The sequence below is a fragment of the Ostrinia furnacalis genome, unplaced genomic scaffold (assembly GCF_004193835.3).
Source record: "Ostrinia furnacalis isolate ACB-3 unplaced genomic scaffold, ASM419383v2 OfSCF7528, whole genome shotgun sequence".
NCBI classification, from domain to species: domain Eukaryota; kingdom Metazoa; phylum Arthropoda; class Insecta; order Lepidoptera; family Crambidae; genus Ostrinia; species Ostrinia furnacalis.
The window spans coordinates 4,853-27,674 of NW_021137767.1; the positions used below are offsets into that span (position 1 = coordinate 4,853).

General features: G+C 35.5%; 2 protein-coding genes across 6 annotated transcripts; both read right to left on the bottom strand.

Annotated features, from left to right (window-relative positions):
* Positions 1-295: 295 nt before the first annotated feature.
* On the bottom strand, positions 296-21,879 carry LOC114364999 (multiple coagulation factor deficiency protein 2 homolog). 5 transcript variants are annotated; one of them, XM_028321401.1, is made up of 7 exons: positions 21,744-21,879; positions 21,450-21,554; positions 21,136-21,174; positions 19,030-19,186; positions 17,944-17,986; positions 11,600-11,748; positions 296-870 (listed from the first exon to the last, which is right to left on the bottom strand). In XM_028321401.1, the coding sequence occupies exons 2-7, from the start codon at positions 21,546-21,548 to the stop codon at positions 728-730; spliced, it is 630 nt and encodes a 209-aa protein (XP_028177202.1). In that variant the 5' UTR covers positions 21,549-21,554; positions 21,744-21,879; the 3' UTR covers positions 296-727. The 5 variants fall into 5 exon arrangements, with proteins under 5 accessions (XP_028177202.1, XP_028177201.1, XP_028177200.1 ...); XM_028321400.1 differs by lacking the exon at positions 296-870 and adding an exon at positions 4,053-4,267; XM_028321399.1 differs by lacking the exon at positions 296-870 and adding an exon at positions 4,946-5,158.
* On the bottom strand, positions 13,596-14,055 carry LOC114365000 (prostaglandin reductase 1-like). Its single transcript, XM_028321402.1, has 2 exons — positions 13,844-14,055; positions 13,596-13,746 (listed from the first exon to the last, which is right to left on the bottom strand). Exons 1-2 carry the CDS (start codon positions 14,007-14,009, stop codon positions 13,640-13,642), a joined length of 273 nt encoding a protein of 90 aa, XP_028177203.1. The 5' UTR covers positions 14,010-14,055; the 3' UTR covers positions 13,596-13,639.
* Positions 21,880-22,822: the final 943 nt, after the last annotated feature.

The following is a 22,822-nucleotide window of genomic DNA, read 5'->3' on the forward strand; positions in this document are numbered from 1 at the left end:
ACTTAAATATTTTTATTAATAAAATAAAAGAATGAAAAACACAAATGAAAGACATCAAACGTTGCAAAAACTTAATTTAAGTATTTTTAAAGTAGTTCTAAGCTTATGACCTAGATTTTAAGTAGAAACCCAATTTCCACATTAATATCGGAGTTTTAGTTAGATATTTTTAAGAACTAGTGGATAAAATTTTGTAGGAGAGAAATAAAACAGTTTTAATAAATATAATAAGTTTTATTTCATTTATAACACAAATGACTAGGTAGACCAAATTATAAGCTAAACCAGAACATAAAATAACTTTTATTTAAGTTAATAATTTGGTCATTACTATTTGGAAGTAAGACTTTAATTAAAACAGTGGAAAAGAACCATTCGACACACTAATAAAACTGAATGTCGTATCTTTTGTATACTTTCTTTTTCTTTTATTTTTGGTGTACAATAAAGTGTAAAGTGTGATCCGTTTGGACGCGAATAGACAGGTGGACGCCAACTGGTGACTTGACCCTAATATTTTTAAAGCCTTGAAGGTCGTATTTTCTTATCACTACATATTAAATCAATAATAATTATTATAAAGTCGCTTCGCTGTCCCTATGTATGTTTAAATCTTTAAAACTACGCAACATTTCATTCAAGAACGATTCAAGAGGAAGGTTTTTAAGTATAACACATTGTACCTGCGCGAAGCAGGGGTTTTTCGCTAGTTTTACCATAATTTAAGCTATACATTGACTGATCTATACTCTGTATAATCGATATAACCATCTCTGTTGGTGTCTGCCTGCTTCAGCGCGCCTTCCACGATCTCCTCCAGATCTTTGTCTTGGTAATTGATATTTAGCTCCCTTTTGACGCCTTTATCGTCTGTGGAAACAGTCATACAAGGAGAGAAAATATTAAATAATTATTTAGTATTTCATACAAGAAAGTGTGGAAGAGACTACTACCCGTTCGCGCTAAGTTTGCCGGTCCGTGGAATGCGCGTCCCCTCTCCCAACTGCGATTAAACGCAATTAGTTAGTGATTAAACGCAATTAATGTGTCTTATTTTATGCAAGTACACATTTATCATCAATAATAATAAATAAAAAATATTTTAAATATAGTTTGTTATAGTTAAAGACGCTTCATTTCGAGTGACGTCATATTGCCAGCGGCAAACTTAAAGCGAAAGGATCCAGGAAAGGTCGCAGGAAGCACCTGTAGGCTTAGTGTGAGTTTACATCTAACGTCGTCGCTAGTGAGCGCGTAAAAATTGCATTAAATGTATGATGGATTGTACAGCGCCCCTAGCGGACTCTTTCAATGACTAATATTTTTGTGAGGACGTTTGATGTAAAACTCACACTAAGCTCTCTGAATGCCGGCAACGCATGACTGATCGTTGTAGAAATCTTGAAAAAAGGCCTTTAACCAGCAGTGCACGTCATTTGGCTGAAATTAACGAACACACGTCTTATGGTAAGCTGCCTAAAGGTCATAGCAGACTTATCGACTCAGAAAGGGATCAACACCGTCGCCTTTCGCGAGCTGTCATCGCCTTACGTGATTACGTGCGCTGTCAACCGCGTGTTGAGGCGTTTACATTACGGTGCGGATAAGTGTGCGTTGCAGTATGAAGTTTCATACAAAGAATACTAACCGCCTCGAGTTGATACGGTTACGATCCCTTTCCGGGTTGATATTAATGTGCTACGTCCATAAGAATTACAGATACGTGGAGCGTGGAGGTAGGTAAGTACCTACGTTACTATTTCAAAAATTCATTCATAGGTACCAACTTGTATACCTACCTACTTATTTGGGTAAAATAATAATGCCTAATTATTATAAATAAAAGGTTTATTGAGTCTTTAAAAAAACAATCACAATAATTTACAATAATGATTTAAATAATGTAAACTTTTATAAATAATGATTTAAATTTTATAAAAATGTAAACTTTTATAAAAAAATCATAAATGCAGGTTTATGTTAGGATCTACTTAAGTAGAGACAAGTGAAAAGTTGTGTACGACTGATATATTGCTCACATAAAATATCAACAACTTTTCGACAGCTGGACAACACCCATCCCATGAAGCTAAAGATAAAAATGGAGGCCAGACTTAGAATACCTACTTGAAGCACAACCNTTCCATGATTTACCATCATTTGGGTTCTATGATATCTGAATGTAAAAAAAATGTATTTATTTAGGTACATATCATTGTTAAATGATTTAGGTTTTTGTATCAGAATTAGTAAGAACTGTACTTAAAAGAATGAACTTACTGTAAGAAATAAAGGGTTATGTTCCTTTGTAATTGGTGGTAGCTTCATACTGCTGTTGATGTCCCGATAAGCATCATTTTCTGGTAAAACCATTTTTGGATCATCATTTTCTTCCGCTTGAACAGCATCAAAATTCTGATTCCTGTCATATGCCTCAAGTATGTAAAATAAACATTCACTTATTAAAGCCGCGAAGTACATTACATTTTGATGTCACCTAGAACATTAAGACGTCTAGGCTAATATTATACGATGAATAAAATTTATAACATGACATTGAGGTGATGTTTACCTTTCAATTAGGTCTGCTTTTCTGCCCTTCAAAGATGCACCCCGTTCTCTTAATTTAGCTTTTAAGACCTCTACATTCCATGTTCTATACATTATATTATAAAAACTAAATACTTATTTACCTACAGTAATCACGTGGCACTTAAAGTTCAATTGTTATTCAAAACTAAGATTTCACCAGTCACTAATGATCATAACATATTAGGTATCGTCCTGTCGCATAAAAACTTTCAAAAATCCTTTAGTAGTATTTGTTTACTACTAGACTATAAAATAAATGTAAAACGACGAGTAAAACTCGAACAATGCTAAAAGTTTATTGATAACTTTTATGCGTCTTTTTTATTATGGCTCTGAAGTACACAGCGACATCTGTGCCAAGCTTTGCATAAACAAATTAATTGGAACCTCCCCTTTTTCTGAAGTGGCAACACTGAGTGTTATGGAATAATATTATTCTTCCTGCTGTATTTCAGATAGTCTTCCCATTTGTACGGCTTCTTCTAATGTAAGATCTGGTTTGAGTAGCATCCTGTCGCTTAGACTTTTATCTGCAATACCAACGACAATCTATCTCTGATAAGATCAGTCTTCAGAACGCCGTATTCACAGTGCTCGGCAAGTCGGTGTATTTCAGTGACAAATTCGTCGACCCTTTCGCCTTGTAGCTGCACCCTGGCGTTGAATTTGAATCTCTCATAGATTACATTTCGTTTGGGTGCGAAAAATCATCGAATTTTTTCAATAGGTTAAGGTAGAACATGGCGTCCTCCCCAAACTGCAAAATTACGTCTTCTGCCTTTCTCAAATACAAAGAAATATGTTAACAATGATCCACTGTCAGAAATCACGAAATAAACACTTACGCGTGGAATTTTATATCACTTCCAGGACAACACGAACTACCGCAACCACGCACTATACAATTTTGCACCATTTCTTCAGACAAAACAATGATAAGGTCCCTTGAAAAATCTCAAACGAAATCAACTGCATAGTAAACAACCGCCATGATGGGCCGGATTCGGCCGATGTTGCCACATTACCGATACCTCAGAAATTGGGATTGTAATTCCCTGATTCGCCAACACATTAAGCCTAAATGGCCGACAATTTTGTGATTTTTTATTTAACTAGGTAATCTAAGTTTCAAATATTAATTATTTATTTATTTAACTTCTTATTTGGTTAGTGAATTGGCTATTTCGAAGAATTTACAAGGAGATTTAAATAAGAAGATAGCAATACTACAGTTCACACTAAAAAGAGAGGTAGGGCCACAGAGAGCGAGATAGATATAAGTAGGTATTTGACTCAAGTTTTGTTCCCAACTTTGCCCTCCATTTTTATCTGTAGCTTCATGACCCATCCTTATCGCTCGCGCGTAATTATATTGCTGTCGTGACTGTGCGACTGGCACCCGCAGTGAGTGTGCGAGCGCAATAGCAACATAATTACGCGCGAGCGATAAGGATGGGTAGCTAGGGGTCGTTGGACAAAATTCTACGTGCTCACGGACCAGACTATAGTAAGTATCTTTATTTATTTATTTATCCCATAGTGACAGCTCTAAACTCAGCGTAATCGATGTACCCGTCGTTGTTGGTGTCTACCTGCGCCAGGGAGCCCTCCACGATCTCCTCCAAGGACCTGTCAGTGTATTTGACGTCTACCTCCCTTTTCACTCCGTCTTCATCTGTGAAAATAAATAAGTTTGTTAAAAAACTAAAATATCTACTAAGGCTGAGTTGCACCACCTAACTTTGATTATCCTTATTACTTATAGATAACCGGTGTTTTTTGTATAGAGATTGACAGATTTATGACGTTTGTCAAAGTTAAAGTAAGATCTGCAACCCAGCCCTAGTTGAAGATTTTCAAAAGGCTTCTGTGAAGAAAGAAAGGAAAAAACAATACAAAGTAACTAAAACCAATTTTTGAAACTAATCTAACAATTTAGTTGTTGTAACTTTAATTAAAAACTTATTAATTTGTTGCTTTTCTGATTTCAAATAATTTGACTCACATTTTCTCTGGAAAAGAAAAACACTAATATTTTTGAAGCAAGAAGAAATTGTAGGATATCAAAATAATTATGTACTATGTATTTACCTTGTTTCGCTGAAAAACCTGTAAATGTTGAGAAAAATAATAACTGTGCCTAATTTAGAAAAAGTTTATTATTTCAACTAAAAAACACATGAAGTACCACACCTAGATTAGTCATAGAAAATCAAGCTAACTATAAAAAGAAATAAATCTCCGAATTTAAAAAAAAATATGGGGACGTGCAAAAATACTTTTGTGTATTTTTACGACTTTTAGGACGTTTATTTAATTTTGTATTTTATACGTTTTATGCCTTTTACTAGACTATGACTTTTATACATTTTATGCCTTTTAAATCCTCAACGAGCCATGCTTTCCACGGCGTCAGCTTGTGCCTTTTTAGCCTTATAATGATTGATCCTATACTCCAAGTAGTCAATGTACCCATCCTTGTTCAGATCGGTGTGAGTCAGAGCATGTTCCATGACCTGTTCGATCTGGGCGTCCGTGTAGGCCTGGTAATTCTTGTCGACTTGTCCTGAAAAACAGTTAAAAAGCTGTTTAACTAGAGTAATGTAGACTAAACTACACTAAAGTAGGTTCTGTAGGAACTAGATGCTGAAATAATTTTATTTGTGCGGTCGGTGATTTTACGGCATGCTTTAGGATTTTATCTATTTAAAAAACAAGTTGCACTATAACTATTCTAATAGTAGAAAACCTGGAAACTGCCGATAAGAGATACAGTCTGTTACATTTTTGAAAAAAAAAAGGCATCGAACCTTCAACAGCTGCAGTTGACTGTCAAGTTCACAGACAAGCCAGGTGATAAAAAATAAGATTTGGCAAGCATAAGGACGTAGGTAAGTAATCTCACATGGCCATTAAGTTGGTAGGTAGGTAAGTATAGTTTTTCCATTATATTTTTTGATTATTTTTTTAGTTTTAAGCGTTCTTTAGAAGGTCATCAACAAGTTTAATTAAAGTTTTAAAATTGGTGTGTTTTATTTTATTGGTACTTGTCATACTTGTGCCATAATGTAAAAAAACACATAACTTACAAACACTTACCCCATCGTCATAAAAGATGTCTTATAAGATTCAGCCACAAAAAACACAACATAATATCCGCAGTCAGTTACGGTTTGTTCTCCTACACACATAAAGTAGGGTTTTATTTTAACTTCACAAACGAAAAATCATGCAATCAAAAAATAAATCGCTACGCTTAGGTCCTATCTTAATAAAATTTTAATTATTTTTTTGCTTCAGCCATAACTGTAAACAAGCATGGCTCAAACTGTTTACATGTATTCCGTATACTTTTTTAAACCAATGTTTAATTGTAATGTAATTAATTTCGTAATCACAATTCACTAGTTTTTTTGTAGACATGATACATAATATTATGGCGCCAACGTAGACATAGAATATTAAAATGAAATATTTGTTTATTTACTTTAATTGAATGTAGAAAGTTTTTCAAGATTATGGGTCTTGTCTATTTAATACTTACGATACTCACATCTGTAAAATACTCACATCATCCCAGCAAAAGAATATGCGCCCGCACCATAACCAAAACAGCACAAACATGAAGTAGCAGACGATGTGGCTATAAGTGAATATGGGCCGAATGCCAAAGCCATAAGATGCACAATTCATAGTCAGGAATTATGCATCTTACGATGTATTTTGCATACGGAACTGCGCTATCTCTTGGTCAAATCTAGAACTAACTGTCACGATGCTATGTTAAAAAACTCCATAAGTTGAACCAGCGACATCTCTTAATAAAATCTAGAACTAACTCTTACAACGCTAGGTTAAGGAACTTTCTTGTGTAAGCCGGAACAGCGTCATCTCTTGGTCAAATCCAGAATAATATCTCTTACAAGCAATAGGTTAGACTTTCTTGTTTAAAATGAAACAGCGCCACCTCTTGGTCAAATCCAGAACTAGCTCTTACAATGATAGGAGGGAACTTTCTTGTGTAAAATAGCGCCATCTCTTAGTCAAATTAAGAACTAGTTCTTACAATGTTAATAGGATTTCTTTCATACATTTTTTTAATTTTATTAAAAATTCAATCATCTTAAAATCGAATATTCAAACATAAGCCACCGATCCGTCCGACATCTTGACTTTCATAACAGAATTCGGATCTAATTTCATTTTATACTCCGAGTAGGTTATAAAACCATCATTATCAGAATCAGTACGGTTCAGAAATATGTCTACTACCGTTGAAGCTTCGGTCTCGGTTACTGTACTGACCTGCTCTTCGGAGCCAGCTGAAATGTATGCATTTGTTCAAAGATAAGTTAATTATTTTCTACTATTGGTTCTAGAAACTTACTAATTCGTCATCATATTTCAACCACAGGACCAACCGTCTACTGCTGAACATAGGCCTCCCCCAATTATTCTTTACTAGCTTTCCGCCCGCGGCTTCGCCCGCGTGGAATTTTGTCTGACCGGGATAAAAACTATCATATGTCCTTTCCCGGGACTCAAACTATCTCTATGCCAAATTTCATCAAAATCGGTTCAGTGGTTTAGACGTGAAAGAGAGACACAGACAGACAGAGTTACTTTCGCATTTATAATATTAGTTATAGATTTGCCTTTTTGCTACCTACTTATGGAAGAAGCATACTTTATCAACCCGGAAACGGATCATAACCGTATTTAGTCTTTGAATGAAACTCCATACTGCAACGCACACTTATCCGCACCGTAACGTAAACGCCTCGCCTCGCGATTGCCAGCGCGCGAAAGGCGATTATTACGGTGTCGATTCTTTTCTGGGTTGATAAGTCTGCCTTTAAAGTCCCCATTTTTTAAAAATAACAAAACATTTATATCAATATAAATTTATTCATATTCACAGTCACTCTTACCTCCGAGTTTAAAATACTTACACAACCACTAATAATACAAACACAAAAATGCAATACCACAAAAAGCAACATTTAGTTTTATGATTTTAAAAAATCTATGTTGATTTTACTGTGACAAAAAAATGAGTATACAATAAAAACTAATGTTGCTTCTTTGTGGTTGTAGTTATATACAATTTAAATATATAAAAATGCCAAAAACGAACAAAATATACAGACAAATTCAAGCTGGCACGCATATTCGAGTTTATTCTGCTTTATTACGGAAAAAATATTGCCTTCAAAAAACATGATGAAAAAAATAAAATTAATAACGGAACTATCCCCACCTCTCATTCCCACTGAAACTCCTGTGTAGCCAGGATCTACAGCTTGACCGCCAATAACCCAACCAGTGAAGGTCAAGTTTGTCCCGGGGGAAAGTTAGACTGTCATTGGACCCGCAACGAAATTAATCAGAAGAACATAGGAGTTCGAAGTTAAGGTTCGACTTCCCTCCGTTGCAAAGCGGATGACAGGTGACAAACAAAAGTATAGATATGAAAAACCCAGTAAAGTAGGAATCCCCAAATTTTTATCTACGAAATTAAATATTTAATTAGGTTTTATCTTCTGTCATTAAAAGATTACTATGTTATTGATATTTTTATTACATAAAAATGATACCGTTTACTATTATCAATATTATGTATTTAAGCTGTCATGTCAGCGCTCTTTAATTAATTAAGAATTAACAATTAAAAAGTATTATGAAGGCAATAATCTTTTCCACAAAAATAAAAACACAACAACACTGTATGTACATAATTCCCAATATCGATTGATAAAAAAACAAGAAGAATATTGTGACCAAATTAAATAATACAAGGAAGATGGCAATATGTAAATGCTAAAATCTAAGATCAGGAACTAAAAACTATTTTGTTTAAAATTTGTTTTTAACTGCTGTAAAATTTAGAAAAAAATCTCCAAAAGGATGTATAAAACGTCTACTTTTGTTTCTAAAATAAATTTTAAATGGTTAAAGTTTTTGATTCTGATACTTTTTTAATCAAAAATCAATTTATAATAAATTATACAGATCAAGAAAAAATCCAATAAAAAAATGGAAGACCAAAAAAGCACCTATCTGCAGTCATTAAGTATTTACTTTATTTAAAAATAAAGTATTTTTTTTACAAAAACCAGAGTCATATTTGAAGCGCATGTCGTGTCGCGCCAAAACCACAGATTTTTTTCAAGTCAATAAAAAATCTCAAAAAGATGAAAGTTAAGAGTATTAAGTAGATATTATTATTTGTCTGTCCGCGATTTTACCTTAACCGGTTGACATCAATTTGAACTCTAAGCAATGAAAATGCGGTTGAAAACTGATGAAAAAATTTTTTTGTAAACCTGGTTAAAAAATTATTAGGAATGCATTATGAAATACAACTTACTAATAATAGTGGAGTTACTCAGTCCGTTTTTAACAACAAATTGACTGTACGGTCGTGCAAATCAACTTACACAAAACCTCATTTTGTCAATTGATATTGAACCTTATTGTCAAAATAATAAAATTCAAAATTATTTTTGAAATTAGATATTTTGTGTAGGTTATCTGCTGGACTATATTTATTTTAAAGGCATTGGACCTCGACCACAAACACTTCGGTTCAGGAAACTGGCTCAATTTAAAATTAAACACACGCCAAATGGAGCTCTATTCAAAAATTTATAGAGCACAAATTGGCCTACGTCAAAATAAATCTTTTATTAAGCTGAAAATAGGCTTAAAAGTCAAGTAATTTATTTGTTCTATAAAAACATAAATATAATTCAGAAATTGACATAATCGTGGGGATTATAGATCTATTAAGGCTGAGTTGCACCACCTAACTTTAACCGTAACTATAACCATAACCGGTGGTTTTGTATGGAGTTTGGCAGACTTGACGTTTGTTAAAGTTAACGTGTAACCCAGCTTAAGTCTGTATTTATTTAAAATGTACTGCAATACGCTTGAAGAATACTCGTTAAGCCGAATGTCGTGGTCGAGTGATAAAGGTGGATTCAGACTTATACGACATGTCGTGGCGTAACTAAAACGGTTGCCACAGTATACTACAAGTCTGAATACCTAAATATTTCGTAGAAAATGGGTAGCTTTTAACTGTGTTTAGATATTTCTTGGGTAAATATTTCGCTCAATAAAATCTTAAGTCCGTTCGCCGAGTAGATAGAATTTCGTCCAATGACCCCAAGCTCATCCTAATCATTTATTTCGCGACTGTGCGACGGGCGGCCGCAGTGAGTGTGCGAGACAGCAATATGATTACACGCGAGCGATAAGGATGGGTAGCTTGGGGTCATTGCACGAAATTCTATCTGCTCGGCGACCGGACTTTAGATTTTGAGCGAAATGTTTACCCAGAACATCTACCTCAACATAATGAATAACTAATCGTTTCGTTTGCTTTTTTGTTGCGCATTAACGAACTCTGGGTAGTCTATGTACCCATCGCGATTATGGTCATCCATATTAAGTATGGGGTCTATTAGTTTAATAAGTTCGTCGTCGTTGAATATTTTTTCTTCTACTGGAGGGGTGCCGGGCTGCGGTGGTTGCTGCTTATGACCTTGCTCTAAGCGGACATAGAAAAAGACATACATGTAATAGCAGCATTGACCTCTATACGCACTGGAAAGGCTGTCGCATACAAATGACAGCTAATTTTATGTGCCAATTTGGCGCCACTACGAGTGACCCGAGAACTAATTTTGACGTACATCATAAAATATGGAGTAACTATAAGAGTAAGCGAGAAATAAAATCACTAATATTAGTTCCATGGACACTCGTATCTGCCTACAGTATGGCTTACAGCGCCAAAATGGCGACCATCAAATAGGCACTCAAATATTATGACAGCAGCCAGTCTAGTGTGTATAGAGGTCAGTGATAATAGCGGACATAGAAACCCAGTTTTGGAGATGAGCGCGTCGTGTTGTGAACAAAAAAAATGTTTTTGTGGAACTTATACAATTCTTAATAGTCTGATTTAATTGTAATCGTAGGTACAGCTAGTTAGCTACTCTTTATTGTATTTTGCATAATAAATATGTGAGCAATAAACTAGTATGTGACTGTCAGAAGTGCACACAGTTTTATATAGGTACAACATAGTTCGATTTTCAGCGAGACAGACTAGAAAAAAAACATTGTTCTCGATAAAATACAATTAAAAATATTTATTACACGTAATAAAAGCATCATGATTAAATAGAAATGTAAAGATAATGCGTCACTAAAGCTTCACAAGTCACACACGACACGCTCCACTAATGTAAATCCAGCTTTACACTTGAAATCACTTTTCATTTGTTTATTTACTTATTAATAAATGTGCAAACTAACTATAATGACAATTAATCGAATTAATACTTAATTACGAAAATTAAATAAAAATTAAAGTGTAAAAAAATATGTAAAACTGATATTTAGTTACTTATTTTATGTAAAAGTGGATTCAAGTGTAAAAAACCATTGCAATAAAACAATGCCCCAATATGTAATTTGCATAGTACATACAATAAAATTCCCCAATGGTTGTATTTACATAAATTCAATAAACGAACAAACCAAGCATAAAATCAACCTTTGCAATGAAAAACAATCATAATAATTGCATTCTGAGATTATAAATATCTGAATAATTCAATTTGCAATTCAACACGGTGTAATAATGTCATTATGTATTCAAATTGATCAAAACACTTCTCAACTGGTTATAATTACTAATAAACATTATTTTAATAATGAGATCAAATTGGTCTAATCTTAATAATAGTAAATCAACCCAACTAAATGAAATATACAGTCAAAATTCACAATTCCACTGATCAACACAGTCAAAACGGTGATCAATTAGGCCAAAATACTAATTCATTAGGTAAAAAATATGATCAATGGGGTCGAACCCCTGATCAATTGGGTCAAACCAAGTCAAAGATCAATTGGGTTAAAACACTGCTCTATTAGGTAAAATCCCTGATCAATTGGGTCAAAACAGGTCAAAAGATGTCAAACTCACCGTGCCAGTGTATCAAAGACTTGATGAGCTCGCATCCGTCGAGTTTATTGTTGTTGTCAGCATCGTGCATCTTGAAGTAATGGAACTGGAGCTCTTGCTCTGACATCTTTGAAGTGTCTATGGGCACGTCCATGTGCTCTTGGATGTGTCTATGGAAAAATAAGGTTTTTAATTTGTAGTGAGTTTTCGGGGGGTTGGAGTTGTTCGCGTCCGTAGGAAGATTGCCCTCTGTTACCCTACACGTGTCCCCCGGGTGGCGCCAAACGAACAACAACGCCGAGCAACGGGCGGCGGTTAATTAACCTGTCAATGGCCACCACAGGCCCTGAAGAACTAAATAACTTCTCAAAGTGTGGCAATGGGACCTTGGGAAAGTACCATGAGATCTCTCCCATCTCTTTTTTTAAATATGGAAGGTCTGATAAACGAATGCGATTTGTCATGCGCCCCGGCTGACCCCCGGCGCTCTCTGGTACCCGGGCCGGAGAGTGTGAAATTGGTTACCGAAGACTGCATAGAAGTGGGTAACCAGGCTTCTGTGTCAGTTACTACTACTGGTAACACAAGAAAATTTGTCCAGCAGGCATTCCACCCGAGCTTATTTCACAATCGGCCAAGAAGCTCGTCAGTTGGAAACTCTCCCATACCTGGTAGATCCTACCTACAACCAACAAAAGCAGATTCAAATGAAATGCATAGTCTCCCTACAGGATCAAACACTCCGTGTCCACCAGAATGGCAAAAAGTTCCTAAAGAGAGTAACCGTAAGAGGAAGAAAATAGCACAAAGCCCCTCTCCTGAGGCGGTCAAGACCTCAAACAGGTTCAGCAACTTACCAGTTGATCTCACTGAGGATGATGTGGTTCCAAAGATTCACAAGCCCAGCAAGCCCCCACCAATTGTACTATATGGAGTGGAGGATGTTAGAAAGCTGACAGAACTGCTTGAAACAGTTGCTGAAAGAAACCAATTCACTTATAAGATTGTCAACCAAAACCAATTGAGAATCAGTTGCCAAGAACTGGATGTATACAAAAAACTCATTACACTTATTCGTGAAAAGGGAATTATAGGCCATACATTCAACAGAAAGGACCAAAAACTCTACAGAATTGTTATTCGTAATCTACACCACTCAACTCCGCACACAGCAATTTCAGAAGCTGTAGAGGATACTGGAAATAAAGTAGCAGGCGAAATAATAAATGTAAGGTATGGACCTGATAAAAAACCAACCTCAACCTTCTTTGTGAATATTGAACCTGGACCGAACAACAAAGCCGTAAAAGATATTAAATACATTTATCACCAAACAGTCATAATAGAGGACCCAAAAAGAAAAAAAACCGTGGTACAGTGCCAAAGATGCCAACAATATGGGCACACAAAAAACTTCTGTATGCGACCATACCGCTGTGTCAAATGTGCCAAACCACATAAAACATCCGAATGCCCTAAACATGACAGAAACACTCCGGCTAAATGCGCACTGTGTCATGGCGCACATCCAGCAAACTATAAGGGCTGCGAAGTGTACCAAGAAATTCTTTCAAGGAAGTCAGCCCCCTCTCACATGATACGGAGGAAAAACGAGGTGAACTCTGTTAACAAGGACGCAGCTATAGTTAATCCAGAAAAAACGGAGGCATGGCCGAAACTACTCCCGCGACAAAACTGTAAATTGGAAAATAGAGAAAACACACATAAACCACACAGTAATGACAATCAGAACACAGGAAAAAAATCAGAGTCGGACTCTGAAAATTATACAATAGAAAAAATACTTGCAGCCCAAACACAAAAATTTGAAGCAATCCTACAACAAATGAGTACTTTGCTGAGTCTCATAACAACACTTGTCAGTAAGCTAGCCTAATGGCTACACTTAGAATGGCTACATGGAACATAAACGGCCTAGCTCCCAACAAAGATGACGTAGAAATATTCCTGAATCTACACAAAATTGACGNGTATAAAAAGGTTAAATACGCGTGAAGTCAATTAATATCATAATAATAATGGTACTAGTTATTGCAAAAATTACTTAGCAACTTGTCCGCCTATCATATCCGTTGGTAATTTATAACCAATCATATAAGCACGCATGTAAGGATCAACGCTTAAATATTCAGCCTCAGTCAGTATTTCTGAAAATCAATTAAGAAAAAATGTTGAGTGGATTGCATAATGGAGGCCAAAACTTGTACAATAAATAGTATTAACACCTTGTCTTAGTTTACTTACCACCATCTTGCAGCTCCGGAAGTTCTTCTTCTATTATTTTGAAGTCAGATTTTTTAGGTTCTCCTTGAAAGTATTTGGTTAGGACATATTTTTGAGATTTAACTTTTCCAATATTACTAGAATATAAGCGCATTGAATTAAACATGGCTTTATATAACTTTGCCATTTTTGTATATTATTTACCCTGAAATGAGAATTTTTCGTTTAATATTCATTATCATTATAGGTCGCGTAACGAGAGTTGAGGCCATCAACACAAGCAAAAAGGATGATGGGCATATTGGGCGTTAAACCAACAGAAACAAAAAGTATACTAAATTAAAGCTTAATACTAGTACTTCATTTCATAGTATGACGACAATCCTGAAATACGCGGGGATACGGAGATAGAGGTCGTTGAATATGCAATGTTTCCATAGTATTTCACATCACATTAGGGTAATAAAAATAGTATATTAGGTCAATTAGATTGCTTTTATCGATCATATTGCGAGTATTGTATCATATGTTACTATCGACTATATTATATCGATTTAGTAAGTAGGTATGTATACCGAATAAATCATAATCGATTATTCGATTGCAATAATCGATTATATTGCTGAAAATAAGGAATTGAAATAACAATCAAATGATAGTAATGATGGTAATCAATAAAATCGATTAATCGAATTGTTAATCGATACATCGATATTTGGCAATATCGATTAATAATCGATCCGTGATCGATTATGCGACACTACTACTTAACTGGTAGAAATCCCCTTGAAACATGACTGTGTTCATGTCCTTTCTCTAAATGGTACCTAGGTATGGTCCTACGCTTATAATGTAGAACATGGTTTAAATATACCATTTGTTGACCCCACTCTTGAACTGTTGGACATAATAATGGATAAATAACTTAATGTATTTAAAATGTAAGGAGATAAGTAGGTATATTAATTAATAATATTTTTTGTTTGCGCAATAAAGCACCTATTACTATTACACATTATGTCAATTTCCAAGCAAACCCGGGAGTTTTTGGTAGTTATTTATATGAAAATATATTTCTGATATTAAGTCCTAACATTTCAGAAGCTGTAGAGGATACTGGAAATAAAATAGCAGGCGAAATAATAAATGCAAGGTATGGACCTGATAAAAAACCAACTTCAACTTTCTTTGTGAATATTGAACCTGGACCGAACAACAAAGCCGTAAAAGATATTAAATACATATATCACCAAACAGTCATAATAGAGGACCCAAAAAGAAAAAAAACCGTGGTACAGTGCCAAAGATGCCAACAATATGGGCACACAAAAAACTTCTGTATGCGACCATACCGCTGTGTCAAATGTGCCAAACCACATAAAACATCCGAATGCCCTAAACATGACAGAAACACTCCGGCTAAATGCGCACTGTGTCATGGCGCACATCCAGCAAACTATAAGGGCTGCGAAGTGTACCAAGAAATTCTTTCAAGGAAGTCAGCCCCCTCTCACATGATACGGAGGAAAAACGAGGTGAACTCTGTCAACAAGGACGCAGCTATAGTTAATCCAGCAAAAACGGAGGCATGGCCGAAACTACCCCCGCGACAAAACTGTAAATTGGAAAATAGAGAAAACACACATAAACCACACAGTAATGACAATCAGAACACAGGAAAAAAAACAGAATCGGACTCTGAAAATTATACAATAGAAAAAATACTTGCAGCCCAAACACAAAAATTTGAAGCAATCCTACAACAAATGAGTACTTTGCTGAGTCTCATAACAACACTTGTCAGTAAGCTAGCCTAATGGCTACACTTAGAATGGCTACATGGAACATAAACGGCCTAGCTCCCAACAAAGATGACGTAGAAATATTCCTGAATCTACACAAAATTGACGTCTTACTGTGCTCTGAAGCTCACTGCACAAGCTCCTCAAAAGTGAGTATTAAGGGATATTGCACGTACAGCACAAACCACCCGGATGGAACGGGACATGCGGGAACTGCCGTTGTAGTTCGCAATAGCATCAAACACTGTCTTCTAGAAGAGTATGCAACAGAGCCCATCCAAGCAACCACAGTGGCCATAGAGGACAACTCTGGCAGTTTCAACGTATCAGCAGTGTACTGCCCGCCAAAGCACAAAATTACCGACGCTATGTTCACGCAATTCTTCAGTACGTTGGGGTGTCGTTTCATAGCTGGGGGAGACTGGAACTCTAAGCATACTAATTGGGGCTCTCGTAGCGTCTTTCCGTTCTATACATGGCCAGAACGCACCCATAGGAAACTGCTCGTGTATATTTTGTAGTGCCTGTTTGTAAATCTGTGACTCCAAACTATACACGAATTTTGCGTACTGATCGTGTATAGTTTGGAAGAGCTTAGTAAAAAAAGTCATTTCCAAACTATACTCGATTAGTTTCTACTACATCACTTACACTTGACTAGAGTGTGTTTAGTTGATATTGATTTAGTAAAATTCAGTAAAATATGGAACTATATTTTAATTTAATTAAAATGAGAGAGAGTGAGAGAAGAAAGTTCAACGTGCATTAAATACATTAAAGCGAGACTTTAAATGCTAGGTTTGTATTGTCGCCCGTTTGGTGTAGTGGTTCTAAACGGACTACTTTTCCGGAGGTAGCGGGTTCGATTCCCGCACAGTACAAACATTGGTGTGCATGAACATATTTGTTTGTATTGGACTGGGTGTTTTCTATGTATAATAAGTATGTATTTACAAAAAAAAAGTATTTAAGTATGTTTATATCCGTTGTCTAGTACCCATAGTACAAGCTTTGCTTAGTTTGGGACTAGAAGCGCAGTGTAAAATGTCTAAGGATATTTATTTATTATTTATTTTATTTATTAACTTTTATCTCAAGAATAAAATCATTACTGTATACGCTATTCACTGCGGATCTACCGGATGTGGAGGGGGTTACCATAGCTACATACGCAGATGATACTGCGATAATCGCCTGCAATAAAGATCAAACGGCTGCATCACAGGACTTACAGAGGGGACTGAATGAGATCAACACCTGGCTAAACAAATGGCAAATAAAGGCAAGTGCAGCTAAATCCATGCACATAACATTCACCCTCAAAAGAGGGGATTGTCCACCGGTTCATCTTGGGGATAATACTCTGCCTCACACCGACCGAGTAAGATATCTCGGTATGCACCTCGATCGCAGATTGACATGGAAATACCATATTAAGGCAAAGAGAGAAGAACTCAATATTAAATACAAGTCGCTGCTCTGGCTTCTCGGACGCAACAGTAAACTCTCCACAGACAACAAGTTGCTAATCTACAAATCCATACTGAAACCCATCTGGATGTACGGAATACAGCTGTGGGGTAGTGCATGCAACTCAAACCTCTCCATGATACAGAGGCTTCAGAATATAATTCTGCGTACCATATCATGTGCCCCATGGTTAGTTACAAACACCGAGATCCACGAGGCCCTGCAGATGAACACAGTGTTGGAGGAAATACGATCCACTGCAGAAAGCTACCAAGAACGGCTGGCCCTGCACCCCAATGAGCTGGCTTCGGAACTGCTCCAAAAAAGCTATAGCAAACGCCTCAAGAGGCATGACATCCTGAGTCTGCACTGGAGAGTGTAGAAATACATAAAGAAGTAGTCTTCTCAGTGGAGAAGACACTTATCATGCAAAGGACACTACAACTCATCCGCTCATAGTCGGGAGACTGATTGCAGATGAAGCACAGAAGAAAAAAAAAAAAAAAAATTTGTAGTGAGGGAAAATGCGGTTGCAATTGATATTGATAAATTATCATCATGATTTCAGCCACAGGACGTCCACTGCTGAACATAGGCCTCCCCCAATGATTTCCATATCGCCCGGTTGGTAGCGGGCCTCCAGCGCCTTCCTGCTACCTTTATGAGGTCGTCGGTCCACCTTGTGGATGGGAGGGAATTAAATTGTACTTTGTAGAAAAGATGTTCAAATAACATTGTAGAAGTAGGTATTTCGCTTCATTAGTCGGACGGACTATAACATAGATAGAAAATCGATTGTCAGTTCTAATTAAATAATATAACAATATATTATCCAATAAATGAACTTACTCTCTTTCGTGAGCTATGTTGGCGGGGTTTAATAGCTGAGGATCTGAAAATAAACGAAAAAAAAAACATTACTTCAACACGATATTACATAGCACTAGTTGTAACAAGAGTTCTTAGTAATTAATATCCGGCTCGAAGGACCAAATGTCGACAATAAGTGTCAAGATTATTCTATGAAAAACGACACGGCAGAGGTGGGAATGAGAAGTAGGAATGAGAAGTGGGAAAGAGAGGTGGGTGTGAGAGGTGGAAAAGAGAAATGGGAACAAGTGGTGAGAACGAGAGGTGAGGTTGAGATGTGGGAACTATAAGCAGGCCTGTTCATCTCCGCGAGTTTACCTACATAGAAAACAAAACAAGCACGATGGCACCCTACAGGATTAAAATTCGACAAGGCCTCACATACGAGCGAGCATTGACTCACGCACGCGTATTCTTGTGTATGATGGAAAAAAATAAAGATAATGGTGTACTAAATACTGTGCAGTATTTAACTGCCTAAATTATAATAAAAACACAGAATGTACTTTTTTAAGTTGCCTGAAGACACTGAGAGGTAAATAAGTGGTTAATATTATTCATGATAATTCATGCTTAATCATGTATTTCCTCCGCCATTTTCTGCAGTTTGGCACCTCACTTCAGACATCATTTTACCGAAGTAAGCCATAATATGGCTTCGGAGCAGTACCGATCACTGACGTGTGTCAACAAAATGGTGCTTGACTCTTGAGACAAGCTAAATTACACCATATTGTTAATGACATTGAGCATACATTTTTTTAAATACCTTCGCGAAGTAAACCTTCTGTACGTAGTACTTATTATTATTCTGTGCTATAAGTGAGAATGAGAGGTGGGAACTACAAGTGGGAAAGAGAAGTGGGAACGAGAGCTAGGAACGAAATGTGGGAACGACGGGTAAGAATAGTTCCGTGTTACTTGAGATGGGTAAAAGAAGTGGGAATAGTCGCGTATAACTTACCAGAGGTGGGAACTACAAGTGGGAAAAGAGAGGTCGGAACTAGAGGTGGGAACGGGAGGTGGGAAAGAGCTCCAGAGAGGTGGGAATAGTCAATAACTTACCACCGTGGTGAGCATGGCCATGAGAAGCTTGTTGCGGCGGCTGCTGTTGTTGTTGTTGAATCGGCACTTGTTGAACCGGCACTTGTTGTTGTGGCGGCGGCGGTGGCGGCTGGTATTGTTGTTGTTGGTACTGCTGTTGTTGTTGGAATTGCTGGTTCTGGAGAAGAAGCAGGAAGTTAATGTCATAGCAGACTTATCAACTCGGAAAGGGATCAACACCGTATCGCCTTTCGCGCGCTGTCATCGCCTTACGCGCGCTGTCAACTGCGAGACGAGGCGTTTACGTTACGGTGCGGTTTGTGTTGCAGTATAGTTTCATACAAAGAATACTGACCGCCTCCAGTTGATACGGTTACGATCCCTTTCTGGGTTGATAAGTGTGCTACGCCCTTTAGTCTTTTTATCCTTGGACACTTAACATTGCAACATCTAGGCCCAAACTTAGCAAAGCTTGTACTGTGTGCACCAGATAATAAATATTGGGTGTTTCTTTTTGTGGTTGATGAAAAAAAAGTGAGGATTCTACAGTCTAATTTTTTAGAAATCAGCAGAAATGTCATCAAAAATGGCCAACTGACATAAAAATATTTTTAGTCTGTGAACTAGTGATGCGACAAAACTTCTCGTTAATCGCGAAGTGAAATTATTGTAGTACTTGCGTATCATCGCCGGGTGATCGTCAAAATACTAAAAATATGCAACAAAGTCGCAACATTGAATGTGAACTGATTATGAAATTTTCGAGAACAGCCCCCCTAGACAAAACGCACTTTTTGATCGAATCGAAAATCGAATCCGTCAAAACTCCATACAAAAAAGGGGCTTTTCGACCACTTATCGACTGGTTTGCGATTATAATTTGCACTTTGTCTAGACCTACAGGAAACAAACTATATGCACAGATGTAATCAAAAAACACACTGGACAGTAAAACAATCAATGATATCCGTAAAGTTATTTAACTTCAAATAGTTGCAAAAAGTACTGTTTGACAGTGTTGCTACGTTGTTTCGTTTAAATAAAACCGACTAAAAATTTAACTGACTCCGAAAAAGTAAACACTAAAAGTAGAAAAATAATTTTACGTTATCTCCAATATTGTCAAAATATCGCTGGAAAACTAAACAAAGTATCGTACATTTTTTATTTAAAATTAATCAGTAATCGGAATAAGTGAATGCTTAAAATAATATCGATTAAATTTACAGATTATTGTCTATGACTCACAGGTAACAGCACTGATGTGTCAGAGACAAGTCATAGACAATATGGAGATAACACATGATTTTAAACGTCAAGTCAATTTGACAAGTCTCACAAATTTTCATCGTCCACGTATTTTGCTAAAATAATTTGTTTCAAATATTGATTTCAAACTTGTATAAACGTGAAAATAAAGTTGGTTTCATGGGCTTGTTAAATAATGTGTATGATATTATGAACACGTAAGTGATTATGGTGTAATTGTGTATGAAAATGTTTGTTTACATCTCTGCTGGATTCTAAAAAATCAAGGTATACTACTTAAGTAATACTACTTTTTAATTTGAGCAGTAGGATTAATTTTTTATCCATTATAAAAAAACACACTGTACCTATGTTTTTGTAAATACATTCTTAATATACATAGATAGAGACAAGATACAAAATGATATGAATAGCATGAAAAATCTCAGCTGTTCCATACATTTTATTAGAACTTTTAGCAAGTTTTTATCAAATTTTTGTGCAATGTAGTAATTAATACCATTCATGTATTGTTTCACAACTTCATTTAGCTAATGATAACTATTATTTCGCAAATTACAACAAATTTTAATGATTTATAATTTAACTTAATAGTAGTTGACTAATGATGTTGGTTGCACAAAAATAACATAAAAACAGAGCATTATGAAGTAAAATAAAAAATATACTTAATTAAATAATAGCAATACTTTTTATATGTATAAATAGCAATATAATTATGTTATAAAAATGAGGAAGTTAAAAAGAAATTTAATAACATTCCGTAGTTTTTTCATCAGGGCTTAAAAATAAAACCCATACAGAAACTTTGTCAAATTAATAAATAAAGAAATTAATAGAATTTGTTCAAAAACTTACTTGTTGAGGGGGAGGAGGTGGTGGTGGCTGTTGATAGTTCTGAAAAAGAGACAAACTTAGTTCGGAAGTCAACAAGATATGAAACTAGTATTGAAATAAATTACCATATTTTGGCCTTGAACTTCCAATATTTTGAAATAAACACATATGAAGACTACATAAGATGATTAATTAAGTAACTTCAGGAATTAGCAGAAAGCTGATTAAAACAGATTCCAGACGGTGAAGTGAAACTTGTTACAAATTTTGGCAATTTTGGTAAAGTTTTAGTACGAAAATGGGGATTTTAAGTAGAATAAAATAGGGATAGGTACCTGATAGTTCTGTGGAGGCACTCCAGGGGCCACTTTCTGTTGATATTGCTGCGCTATAGCGCATTGTAGCACAGCAGTAAGAAAAATAAGACGTAACATTTTCACCTGAAAGCACGGATTAACCAACTTCATATAACACAAACACGCTTTGGACACGTCGGCTATGATTGAAAGACTTATTAAAAACTGCTTTTACATGCAAATTTACCGTGGAAAAGTTATTACAGTCACTTTTAAACAACTTTACTTTTATTCACTCAATAGTATGGAAAAGTGTGGAAAATCGATTATTACCTGCGAATGTAAGTCAAATACGTGGTCTTGTGTGTTAGCTTATCGTCTATCTGTATTGATAATAATATTAGAGCGATTTATTTCGCTTACGATTTCGAAAAGCAGTGCTAAAGAAACACGTCAGAAGAATTTGACGTTGACAGCAACGTTTCGTTTTCACAACGAAAGTGTATGCCACGTGTAAGCTGTCAAATGTTATTTAATTTCTTTTCGAAAATATTTTAACTTAATAATTTACATAATACACGTTAAAATTAATTCAATTTAAATTATAATTACTCTTATAGTTTTTGATATGATACATATTTTTTTAAGTCTATGAAAAATGAAACGAAAATAACGTTCCGTTTCTCGCACTCTCAAAAAATTTGGTTGTGTTGAATGGTCACAATCACAGCTACACACAGCTCACAATCATCACAATAAACTTTAACCCTTATTCAAATAAAGGTAGATATATTACCACTTCGTTTACTTTTAAAAAAGGATCCTAATATTCGATATGGTAATACTTAAAGATATTGTGGTCACTTATTTATATTTTTAAATATTTTTTTTTACATTTTACAACTTTTCAACGTCATTTGTCACTGTCAGGTAATGTCAAAGTCAACCAAACGGTTTTGTTGTGAAAAAATTCAAGTTTTTAGCGCGCGTTTTTGGTATTTTTGAAACTTTGTTTAACGAAAATTCTGATAAGTGTTTTTTCGATTCAAATTCTTAAACTATAACATTTATTGTATAATCTCACTTATAGGCAGCGTCTGCAATTGATTTATTCATATAATTTAGACATTTTAAAGAAGTGGTAAATAGTTTACCACTGTCCGATCCCGTCATGATGAAAGTTTGATGATATATAAAAAAAACTGTTGTTTTTTGTATGTGCACAAATAAAACTAAATAAATATTTGGAGAAATTTTAAGTTTTTTTATATTAACGTTTTGACGTTACGTAATTAGTGAATTGTTAGTTTCAGACTCAAGGTAAGAATAATAATTGTAAGCATAATAACTAATATTAACAAATATATTTTTTATAAAAACAATAAAAATTTTTCATTCCCAAAATATTTAAT